General features: G+C 39.6%; 3 protein-coding genes across 6 annotated transcripts in view; 2 read left to right on the forward strand and 1 right to left on the reverse strand.

The window, feature by feature from the left end:
- kay (transcription factor kayak) overlaps nucleotides 1-6,297 on the forward strand; it is a 29,214-nt gene extending 22,917 nt beyond the window's left edge. For 3 of the 4 annotated variants that reach the window (XM_068298932.1, XM_068298933.1, XM_068298934.1), the window contains exons 2-3: nucleotides 3,476-3,851; nucleotides 3,923-6,297. In XM_068298932.1, coding sequence (XP_068155033.1) covers nucleotides 3,476-3,851; nucleotides 3,923-5,163 — 1,617 coding nt within the window. In that variant the 3' untranslated portion in view covers nucleotides 5,164-6,297. Of the gene's footprint in view, nucleotides 1-1,163; nucleotides 3,273-3,475; nucleotides 3,852-3,922 lie in introns of those variants that run through there. The other variant, XM_068298931.1, reaches the window with a different exon arrangement.
- Nucleotides 6,298-7,135: 838 nt separating this feature from the next.
- Nucleotides 7,136-8,299, forward strand: sro (SDR family oxidoreductase shroud). The gene is made up of 2 exons (XM_068300810.1): nucleotides 7,136-7,257; nucleotides 7,320-8,299. Exons 1-2 carry the CDS (start codon nucleotides 7,142-7,144, stop codon nucleotides 8,191-8,193), a joined length of 990 nt encoding a protein of 329 aa, XP_068156911.1. The 5' UTR covers nucleotides 7,136-7,141; the 3' UTR covers nucleotides 8,194-8,299.
- On the reverse strand, nucleotides 8,204-11,949 carry Rnb (R and B). The gene is made up of 8 exons (XM_068300809.1): nucleotides 11,728-11,949; nucleotides 11,553-11,645; nucleotides 10,891-11,484; nucleotides 10,486-10,824; nucleotides 10,215-10,421; nucleotides 9,582-10,144; nucleotides 9,439-9,514; nucleotides 8,204-9,380 (listed from the first exon to the last, which is right to left on the reverse strand). Exons 1-8 carry the CDS (start codon nucleotides 11,887-11,889, stop codon nucleotides 8,433-8,435), a joined length of 2,982 nt encoding a protein of 993 aa, XP_068156910.1. The 5' UTR covers nucleotides 11,890-11,949; the 3' UTR covers nucleotides 8,204-8,432.
- Between the last annotated feature and the right edge of the window lie 817 nt (nucleotides 11,950-12,766).

The raw sequence follows: 12,766 nt of genomic DNA on the forward strand, positions 1-12,766 counted from the left end.
GAGAAATAGTCAGAGCGTAATGTTTCAATTTAGGCAATTTATTATTTACTTTTAATTTTTCTAAATTGGCTGATTCATCTGACAAAAAAAAAAAACCAAAAAAACACAAATAAACCGCAAAACAACAACATTTTCACTTTGTCAATATATATATTTAAAAAATTAAACAAATATATTTCGCTTGGGAAAGTGGGTTAAAATGAAAGCCGCCGACTCAGTTAAAATGTTGAGAAATATTAAGTAAATATGTAAACAAATTTACCAAAGAATCAAATCGATTGTTTGCCGTATATACACACACACACACACACAAAAAAAGAGATAAGAAAATGTAACCACAGATAAGAAGGCAGAAAAAACAACTTCTGGGATGGGCTAACACATAAAGACAAAGATTTAAGTAATAATTAGTAACTAATCATATTACTCATACGCCCAGTGTGCCGAAGAGGAAAGTCTGTTGTTAGGTCTGTTGCATCTATTTGGATCAGTGAATAACAACAAAATCTCGTATAATGCTTCATAATTCATCAAGTGAAGGCCTCAATTGAGCACCTGTTCAAAGAATTTCCTAAAAGACTCCGTGGGGGATATAACACTCAACGTTTTGACTTAGGTCTTTGGTTCTTGTTTGATGTTGTGACAGGGTGTATTTGCTATAAATAAATATACGTATGTGTATAGCAAGCACACGGTTGGCATATCTGACATAACTGGTGCTAAATGAGTGTGTTTTAATGTCAAACAGTTTGTGATTAGAGGAGCAAAAGATAATGTATGAGGAGACAGTTTTTCCAATTCCTTTAAACGGAAATTATATACGAGTATCTTTGCTATAAAACATTTATAGCAAAAAACATTGTCAGCCGATGTCGAGGCGTGGGTTGATTGTTGCCGCTGAACGTGGCTGATGGCAAGCTTCTTTAACCCTGTGTGGGTTGGCGCTCAATTAAGAGCAACCTAACATTTAAATTTATTTGTTGCGTCTAATTTGAGCTAACCCCAGAGAGACCAATCGAGAGACAGTTTGGAAGAGCGAGCGATATTACTCTCACCGTTCTTCTATAGTTGGATATATATATACACATATACATATGTATATATATGCACGGGAATCTCTGTGGCAGCTGGCTGATCTTTGCCAATTTTGCTCAGTCGCAAACGAACAACGAACCATCGAAGTTTAGAGAATTAAAAAATTCTAAGTGCAAAAAAAAAAATCAAACGAACGCGCGCGCGCAATTTTCTTTCGAACGAACAACCAAAAAATAAAAAGGGAAAAAAGAGAACAAAAAAAAAACATAAACCAAATAAAACGAAAACGAAAATAAATTTGAAAATTGTTGAATCTTACGGTTGCGCGTCGATTTTCATTTGATTTTCCTTTCTTTCTTCTTTATTGCCGCGCCGCGTGCATTTGCACAAAACACTACGAAATAAATATATATAGTTATATATATATAAAATCTAATATCAGAGAAAACAACGAAAAATACGCACCACAAAAAGGAATTAGGAATTAACGACGCACATTTGTTGTTTTTTTTTTATAGCTGTTGCATGCCGCACATTGAGATATATGTATATAAATAATTATCGTATATACACACCGATTCCAACGTATATAGGCGAAATAGTTGGCCAAAGCAAAAGAGACAAAAGAGAAACCATTTCGAGGCGTTGCCACATACAAAAATACTTATGAAAATTAATTTAAATTAAAAAAGAACCAAAAACAGCAACAACAACACACACGATCTTACATACATATACATATGTATTAAATGTAGTGAGCAATTAAATGTTGGCCCAGCAATTGGAGCGAGGCAACAAACTATACGAACTATTATATATATAATATATATAATAAATTATATAACGCTTGTTACTTTCAACCAAAAAAAGGAATTTAACAGGAAGGAAAACAACACGTGTTGTTGTCTAGTGTGTGACCAAGCTACTTGATTATGTTTGCTTTGGCAAAATTGCATATTGATTTCAATCCTTTGGGAGATCAACAAAGGCTAATTGTGAAGCGTTTAAGGCCTCCAGAAGATTAAACTAAAACCAGTTTCAAGGAAGAAGCCCAAGAAGAACTATTTTATGTCGAGAAAAGAATCTAAAACACAAAACGAAACAACAAACGAAACAAAGGCAAATAAAACGAACGAAACACATTACAATAAACAAGAACAACAACAAAGACAAGCAACAAAACACAAACGAGAAATTCATAAATATATTGCTGACAAGTTATATCTCTCTCGCCATATTTGTACATATAAAAAGTTTATAAAGTTATTTATTTATATATTTATTTTATTTTCTATTGTTGTTGTCACATTTTGTTGTAACATTAAGTTAGAGTTAAGTAGTTGGAATAGTTATTAATGTAAGCGAATCCGCCCCCCAAAATTCAACGAATACTAGTCAGATCAGCCAACTGTGCGTATACGTGACGCGCCTCACACGCCTCTATGCGTATACTTAATAATTTAAGAATAGTCACATTAAGCAACGTAAAATAAATACAAATGATGAAAAATTTAAATGGTAGATCGCATCAGGCATGCTACCATCCCTATCATCAGCAGCAGCAACAGCAGCAGCAGCAACATGCTGCCCAACAGCAGCAGCAGCAACAGCAGCAACATGCCCAGCTGCAGTATCAGCAGCTGCAGCAGCAACAGCAACAACAGCTTCAGCAATACAATACTGGCAATCAGTATTACCATCAACAGCTCCAGTTTCGGCAACAGCAGCAGCAACAATTGTTACGTCAGCAGCAACTAGAGCCCACGCAGGCTGCTCTCCAACAGCAGCAGCAGCAGCAACATCAACAGCTACAACAACAACAGCATCAGCTGAGACAGTCATTTGTTGCCGCCAACATGGCTACAACAATAGCAGCCAACTCAAACTGCTTTTTAGCACGCAGCAATGGTAATATAAACGCCAACGCTGCCAACGCCACCGCCGCCAACAGCAGCATCAGCAACAACAATGCCATCGCCATGGCCGCCATGTGCCAAATGCAGAACTTTTTAAGCCAACAGGAGTACAATACCAATAACAACAATAATAATAATAATAATTGTGGTCTTAACAATTTTAATCCGCAAACACAACAAGAACAGCAGCAACAATTGCCCACAACAACATCGCCAGTCGTCAATAATATTAATAACAACAACAACAATATTAGTGATAAATTTTCAATGGATGCCAATGAAATTGCCAATTTCTTAGCCAGCGAGCTTTTTATGCAGCAGGTAAAAGAGAGATCAAAGCTTTTGGTTGCCTGAATCGACAAACCAATTAAACGCAATGTTTAAAGTTAAAAAGTTTTCAAATTCATGGTTAGACTCAAACTGAAACTTAGTGGGCTAATTTAGTGGAAACTTAACTTTTATTTGTTTAAATTATTTTTGCATTCTTTAATGATTTATATGATTTTTGTTCTAATCTATTGCAGCTCCACCCATTCGATGGCATGCAGAGTGCACCGACGCTAACAACACCAACATTGACGCCGACCACATTACGTAGCATCGATGAGACATTCTACGAGTTGACCGGCGAGACGAACAACAGTCTGAATGTACCCTTTCAGGCTGGCTTCAAGCCACCACCGCTGGCCCCGCTGCCCAACAGTGGACCAGTGGGTGGCATTGGTTCAGCAGTCGAGGCCATAGTCTCAGCGGGAAACACATTGGAACTGGGCCATCAGCCAAATCTGGATGTGCTGAGTAAACTGAATTACAGTAACAGCATAGTAGGCAGTGATTCGGATGATTCGAACGCTTCCTGGAATGACCAACATCGCATCAATGGGGATACAACAGATACTTGTAAGTATACAAATATCTGAAACGCAAAGCAATTGCAGATAACTAACAAGTAACTCATTTTTGTATTGCAGCAAGTGGTGCCACCGACAGTACCTCCTATCAGAATAACAGTATGCTGGGCAATGGATCAAACGGCAGTGGAGCAAACAATTTCACAGGTGCCCTGGCCGCCAATCAGTCTACTGGAGGACGGGGAGCCAATAATAATAGCAACACAAATACCTCAAACAGTGCCACACCGGCGGCAAGACGTGGCGGCGGTCGCAGACCGAATAAGGCATTCAATATGACACCCGAGGAGGAGGAGAAGCGTCGCATACGTCGAGAGCGAAACAAGGCGGCGGCGGCGCGGTGTCGTAAACGACGTGTCGATCAGACAAATGATCTTACCGAAGAGGTGGACGCGCTGGTGAAGAAGGGCGATACTCTAAAAGCCGAAATAACCATGTTAACAGAGCTCCGTAACCAGCTGAAATATGTGATTGAAGCCCATCTGCCCACTTGTCCAAAGGTGCGGGATGACATACTTAGTGTGTCCACCTGCAATGGTCTGATTGGTCCAGCGGCTCTCCACAGCACAGGTGGCAGCAGCTGTGGCAGTGTCCATAGCAATCACAGTCACAACAACAACAACAACAACAGCAATGACAGCAGCAGCGGCACCATAACCGGCTTCGATGCCACCCTCAATTCAACCGGACGCAGTCACTCGCCATTGGATCTGAAGCCAGTGCATATTGATGAGAATCTATTGCTGGAAATCAAACATGAGCCTCTCGACAATGGCCTCGAATCGGAGTCATCGTCTCTCGATCAGGATGGCCCACCGCCGCCGAAGCGTGCTGGCGCATTGCCCACGATTGCCCAGCTGACTGCATCGCTTACAACGCCAACTAATCCCAATGGTGGTTCGCTCAATACGCCAATTGTTAGCCAAGCGCCAGTTAGTTTTGCGGCATTTGCGGCCAACGCCAATGCCAACAATCCCAACAGTCCCACGCTGAATCTATTGAACAAGGGACCCAAGGCTCGACCCAATACGTTGGCTGTTCAGCGACCATTTGCAGCTCCCATGCAATTGAATGCAGCCGGAACAGGAGGTGTTGACGGCAAGGGGGCGCCCATACAAATACAGGGTGTACCCATACAGACGCCCTCAACGGGTGTCTTCAATTTTGATTCCCTTATGGATGGCGGCACTGGATTGACTCCGGTTTCGGGTCCATTAATACCCAATTGCTCGTCGCAGAACAAACATCCGCTGGAGTTGCCTACACCCACAACTGAGCCATCCAAGTTGTGCCCTTTATAACTAGGGTAGGGGGCGTGGCAAGCGCACGGCGCTAACCAAGTCAAAAGTAATTTAAGTTTTCTATACATACACATATATTAATTGTAAAACAGAAACAAACAGCAAAATATTATTTCCTAGATGTAGATCATCTTAATGTTGATGATGATAATGATGATGAAAAAGAAGAAGAAGAAATGTAAACGATAACGAAAATGACGAAGCAGAAGATAACTTTTTTTTGTGTAACGAATATTAACTAAGCACGGATCGATCCCATGTGGGATTATCATCTGATTCGTTGCTTGTTCTTATACTGTTTTTCCCCGCCCCTCCCCAAACCCTTAACTTTTAACGCTTTTGTATTATTATCTTTATGATTGTTTATTTAATTTATGATTTTGCTATATATCTTAATTACTTGTATTTTTGTGTGCAATTTTCAAAACCTTTTCATTTGCGTGCGAGATCTATATACATATATCTCAGATATATAAATGTATAATATTTTTAAAAAATATATATATACATATATATATGTATAGATGTGTATGTATGTATGTAGATGGGTATAATATGCCTGCGCCATATACATAAATATATTAATTATAGTAATTCAATGGAAATGCAAAAGATGAGAAGGAAAGCGTAGTTGAATGGATGCGTTGTGATATTTATTATAAAAAATAAACAAAAAAGAAAACAAAAACTAAAAACAAATAAAAGAAACATACAAAGAAATACTATAATAAACCATTTAAGAAAACAAAATGCGTGTAATGAAAGGAACTAAGCTGGTTTTAAAATTGTACATTTAAATCAAAACGAATTGTATGTGAAAATATATATGTGTAGATTATGAATACATAAACAATATATGCGAAACAACAACAACAACAAACAATTTAAAATAAAAATAAAATTACAAAACTACAAAAAACCCAAAAAAAGGAAACAAAACCCGATGCCTTGAGAGAGAATTAAGAAATGCAAACATTTATATATAAATATATATATATATATTATATTAAACTTAATGCGTTAGGAGCAAGTTTTATAAACGACAAACAAAAGCAAAACAGGAGTACACACTCACACACACACACATACACTCATGTGTGCGGTTTGTGAACTGTGCCTGTAGGAAAACCAAAATATATTTTTACTAAACGCTATTTTTCAAATACAATTTATAAGAAAATGACAAAAAAAGCAAAGCAATTATTTAATATGTAATTATTGTACTATACCATGAATCAATCTATGCGACAAATTAAATGATGTTAAACAGAATCAGTGTCCGTACCGAAATTAAAATCAAAATTATAATTAAACGTTACCGATCAATCAGTTTTCATACCCTCCTTTACAAAATTATAAATGTATGATTATAACTGATAAGCAAGAAAATTGCACTTAAGGAGCAGACAAAAACAAACACACACACATCAAAAATGCGATCTAAAGAAATGAAATAAAAAATACTGAAAAACCTTAAAAAAAAACCAAAAAAATCTTATTTATTATCTTTGAAATAGTTAAAACCTCGATGAATTAACTTACAAAACGAGTTATAGTTAGATAGATCAAGTCAATCTGTCTGATCCATCTCACTATGATAGTCGACAAAGAACATTTTGAGAATATCTTAAGGGCTACAGCTGGGGAGTGTCAGTTTAACAGTTTGTTTCCTTCACCTTGCTTTCGTAGAGCATCCGCTGAGGGACAATCAGTCCCAGTGCACAGGTAAAACGCAAAAGGTAAAGATTCCACACACACACACTGTTACACATGCATACGTGTGTACATGCATATATGTAAGTATATTCCTCCAGATAATAATGCTCTTACATATGTACATATGTATGTATGTATATTAAAATTTCGGGTTTTTTTGTTGCTTGTTTGCTTTCTGCTTACTTTGCATTCAATTTGAGTGAATTTTTTATCGCCTTTTATTTTTTGATCCCTTTGTGTCAGTTGGACAGAAACTGGCAATATGAGAGGTAGTCACTTGTTGCGCGCTCTGAAACGGACTCTCGGCTGGGGCAGGAGGCAAATACAGGTTGATAAACACAATGTGATCCTTATCACCGGCTGTGATTCCGGTTTAGGGTGAGTCTGAATCGAAGTATTGATTGAACTGAGTATTAATGTTAATTTTTGTTTGTTTGTAGTCACTCTCTGGCAGTTTATTGTCACAATGTTCTCCAAATGACCGTGGTCTCCTGTTGTCATAATCTACAGTCCGAGGGTGCTCACCTCTTGCGGCAAATGAACTCACCCAAGGAGCCACATCGCATGCATACCTGGTCATTGGATTTACTGCAGCCAGCATCGATTGAATTGGTACATGAACAAATGCTGAAGCTTCTGGAAACGAATAAGGATTATCAGATTATGGCTTTGGTCAACAATGCCGGAGTGATGTGTTTTGGTGACTTTGAATGGCAAACGGCAGAGCAAATCGAGATGCAAATCAATTGCAATCTTCTGGGCACTATGCGACTAACAAGGCAGCTACTGCCATTGCTCCGTCGACAACGTGGCAGAATCATTAATGTGACGAGTCATTGTGGACTGCAGGCCCTGCCCTCATTGGCGCCGTATGCCGCCTCCAAGGCAGCTCTCCGCTCGTGGACAGATGCTCTGCGCATTGAATTGCAGCCACATGGCATGGAGGTGGTTAATTTTATACCCGGCTCATTTGTAATGGCCAGCAATATAGCCGCTCGTCAGCAGCAGCAAGCCCAGCAGATGCGCGAGAACTTCACCAGGGAACAACATGACTACTACGATGGATATTTTGAGCGCTTTCATGGATATCTGAGAATTCTTTCTGGCTTTAAGGCCCCGAATCAATTGAGGGATGAAGAATTGCTCAGTAAATTTAAAGACGCATTGACCAATTCGCAACCTTGGGCCATTTATATACATGAACCATGGCGTTATAGAATCTATCGATATCTATTTTGGATTAGCCCTACTCCCTTGGTCGATTGGCTTACCATACGATTCTGTGGCATGCCCACATTTGAGGATATCAAGTAACAAAGATTAGTTAGTAGGTCTAGGTTTACATTTATTTTTAGTTTACTGGAAATACTTGGCTAGGGACTTATGGCTAATACATGTATACATTTTTTCTTTTTGCATATATTACCAGCTGGAGCTGCGTTTGCCTGTCGCTAAAAGAGTTTGAGAGGGTTTTGGGTGGTCACGAACACAGCATCACAATTCAAAAAAAAAAATAATATGGGGAGGGGGGCTGGAAAGACAAATCACAGTTTTTAATAACCAGTGCTGCGGCATCTCTCGTAAACAGCATCATTGAGCAGCTGGAACCACTCGCTGGCATAGGTAGACTCCTCGGCGGCACGGAAAAGTTCTAGTTTCTCGTCGGTGGGCAATGATGCGCATAGATAATAATTAATGGCTGTCTCTGTCAGATCTGTATGATAGTTCTTTAACGCCCATTCCAAAAGACGCAGACAATTGTGTGAATCCAGAAATTGTATGAGACGCTGCAGGAGAATTTCTTCCATGTCCGGCATGATATACACACGCGACATCTCAAAGGCCTGAAGCATTGCCCCGTAATTGGGTTTGGCTAATTGATGCTGCTCTGTGCCGCAGCCAATTAAATGCAGAAAATATCTTACACCGCTGGCTGTATAGTCTTGCAATTGAATCTCGCCCTGGTGACCTTCACGGAAATCGCTATTAAGCATTTTGTTAAAAACTTCACTGGTATTGCACAACAATTGCTTGTTGAAGCCGATGCTGACACTGTTCGCCTGGCTCTTTCCTGGCTCACCATCAGGCTGTACCACAAATCGCATATCGCAATCCTTATGCAATGGGATATTCTCATTTTGCTGCTCCAGGCAACTGCCTCTTGCTACCTCATTTGAAGTCTCTTCGTACATGGCATCGGGCAAGGTGATGCCAAGTGTAAAGCGTGACATGGCTGTCAGAGCATCAGCCGCCTCGGCTGCATAAAGATCCTCACTCTTCTTACGCAACAGCAAGTCAAAAAGCAAAGTCAATGCATTTCCATCATAGAGAAACTGATAAAGCAGACGATGACTTTTGATTATAAAAGCCACTGAAATAGCAGCGCGCTGCTGGGCATTGAGATCATCGCAGCGTAGAAGACGAACCAGTTCTTCCTTGCCGTAATTCGATTCGCCCACGTTGGTCAGCGTCTCAAGAAAGGCGAAGCCATCTTTGCGCATCTACAAGGATAACAGGACATTAAAGTAATTTATAAACTAGATTACTCTTAATGATTACCTCTTCCACTTTAGTCAACTGATACAATTGATGGACTACGCCATGTTTGATAATTTGAGCAAAGAATTGGCTCTCCCTAGATGGAAAGAAAGACAGAGAAATAATTAAGATGACCAATTGACATTTAGTTTAGCTCTACTTACAGTAATATATTGGTCAGAGCGTTGGAGAAATTGTTGTTTGCCCCAAACAAATTGATTGCTCTGATCAAAGTATCCAAAGTATCTGGTTTACCCAGTTCAGCACGCTTGTTCACCATTAATGTAATGCGATAGATTAAATTCTCTATTATGTCTATTGTATCACCACTGTTCTGATTGCGAAACTGGGCCATTTTCGGAGGTGGTACATCGGAGCTCAACTCATCGAGATCTTCCTTGTCAGATAAGGGGTCATCGATCGGTTCGGTACCCTCATCAATTAGCTTTAATATATCCATGACATTTGAGTTTTGTGCGCGATTGGCAGCAATGCGATGCTCTCGTGTGTCCCCACTATCCTGTTTTACATCTGCATTATTGTCCACAACCTCATCGTCATCATCATCATCGCTGCATGCTGGCGAATAGTTTTCATCATTATCGTCATGGGTTAAAAGATCAGAGCAAATGGGAGACATGCTCCGTGAGCTGCATGGGCTGATGGTGCGATAGGAACGAGGCGAACTGCTTGGCGACTCAAAGTCCGGTTCTTGTGTTTTTGAAAACTGTTAGCATATAAAAGATACATTATGAAATAGTTCTACTTCAATGATAATAAAATAGAATCCTTCCCACCTTGATTAATGTATCGGGGCTAAAGGGATCTGTTAATTTCCGCTTTTTACCGCCCTGCAAGCGCTCCTCACGTCGTCGTTTGTGATGGTCATCATCGCTTGTGAGATAATCATTTAATTCCCTAACTAAGAGAGGAACTAGACCCTCATATAACAAAAGCTCCATACTTAGATTATCATATTGGAAATTGTTAAGTATATGCAGAAGCTAAAAGAAAAAACTTTTAATTAAACATCAATCACTTGGCAAATTCAGGTCTATTATGGCTCACCAATGAACGATCAGATTGCGATCCCGATTCCCTAATCATGGCAACCAATCGGCGCAATGCTCCGCAGCGACGTATTTTGGATCGACTGCATGCATCGGTGGACATGGTGGCAATGATATTGATGCAATGACGACTTTCGCTCTCCGCCAGCGTCTTGACCATATTGACAGCCATAAGCATTTCACAGGCAGCCTCAATGGCATCCGCTGTGCTCAGCATAAAGAAGGCGCATGGATCTTTACTAAAGTTCGACAAAATCTTCAGGGCCGTAGAACGTTGATCGCTATCCTCCTTGACGAAATACACAATGGCGGCCAGCGATGTTTGATGCGAAATCGACTGAAAGACAATCATGATTGTATTAGATAAGATAAGAAATAATGCATATACTTTCTTTTAACCAACCTGCCATGCTTTCATTCCAATCTGCTGGGCTGACAATAGGACAAGGCATTTGAGTATTTCATGAGCCAATTCAATGGCTTCCGTCTCCTTGGGTAGCAAATATTCACAATTTCGTTTTGAATTCTTTAACATTTGATAATCAAAGATGTCGCTGCGTACACCCTCCAAATTTCGAGCCACCTCCTCGAAATATTTCTCACGATGTTGATTACGTTTGAGGCCAATCAATGCGGATACTTCGAGCTGATCCGGCGCTGTCTCTTTGGGAGCTTCATTATTTTTCATAACAGCCACAAATATACGCATCATCTGGAGGAATCCATTCGCCATGAGGAAATGCTTTAGAAACTGGCTACTGACCAGAAGGAATCGGCACACACGAAAGGCCATAATGCGCGTTTGAACGGCAGTGGTTGATTCGATAATGTGGCATATTGCCGGAGCAATGGATGCATAGTAGGCATTCAGGAACTGAGAAGCTCTTTTACTCTTGGCTAGATTGCCCAACATACGGCAGGCTCGACACTGAATTACAGGATTTGGTATAGTCTTCAAAATTGTAATAAGGGGGCCAAGCACTTTACACTCGACAGCCTGCGAAAATGGGCAATAGGATTTATGCAAACATAAATCATATATACGTTTTCCATATCCAAACTTACCTCTATACAGGCCTGATCGTCTGTACAGCAATTGCCCAAAATACTGAGCACCACCTCCATAATCTTTTCGTTCAGTTTGCTTATAAGGCGAACCTAAAGAATTCAAAAAACGTTTAATCACCACTGTGACTTTCAAACTGCAAACGGTGACAGTGGCTATGACTGCCAAACTTACCATTATTGGCACGCCACCCGCACCACGAAATAAGAGAATTCCATCTTTGTCTTTAACTAGATCCGTGCGCAACTTAACTAGACATTTGTATATAACGGTCTTGTCCGTCGACGTCTTGAGGACATTTAAAAGGTCCTCAACTTGTTCGGAGGTCCAAACCATTTGTTTTTTATTAATTGTTTTTCGTTTTTGTTTGTACTCTTCGTGACTCTCAAACTTGACAAAGGCTGTCAAACTGAGGGATAATTATCATCATGGAGATGACATAAACAGGCGTCATAGTTATCGTTTAAATTGCTCATCTCTAGTTCCTGTAATTAACCATCACGATCCAGAATTAAAATTATTAAATGTAAATATTTAATATGACGAATAACTCATTTTGCATTACTCTTGAGGTCATTATTATTCTCAAACTTTAATTTTTTGATTAAACATCGCGCTAGTTTCTTGACACGCTACCATCTCTAGTTGACCAGCGAATTCAGTAGAGCTGAGCAAAATCAAAAGTGGAAGGCGAATTGGAATTCAAATAACTTTTCTCCCATTAACGAACGTTACTAATACAAACAGTAACAAATCCAACGGGCTTTTTCAAAGAACACTTTGAAACTTTGAATATTCGCAAGACAATAAGTCACACTTGTGCAAGTACGTCCGTTGCCAGATTCAAAGGTGTTGAGCGAATTCAAAATTATATGTATTTCTTTTCTTACCCTAACGAACGTTAATAATATAACCTGCAACTGATCGCACGGGTTCACTCCACTAGTAACGTGTTTGTGTTTAATTTTAAAAGCAAGAGATAAACAAATTAATAAAGGGGAGTTTGCACATCTAAGAGAATGAGTCAGAGTGGTAGAAGTGTGTCCGTGGCCAAAATGACCACAGAACGGCATGCAGCGGAATACAATATGAAACACAAGGATCGAGGATTGGCCAATTGGAACGCCTTTTCATCGGGGGCAGTGTATATATTTAAGTACACTGTGTATATACATATGTAATTAAAGAGGACATGCTCAAACAGATCCTTAAA

This window comes from Drosophila tropicalis, unplaced genomic scaffold (assembly GCF_018151085.1).
Source record: "Drosophila tropicalis isolate 14030-0801.00 unplaced genomic scaffold, ASM1815108v1 contig_878, whole genome shotgun sequence".
Taxonomy (NCBI): Eukaryota; Metazoa; Arthropoda; class Insecta; order Diptera; family Drosophilidae; genus Drosophila; species Drosophila tropicalis.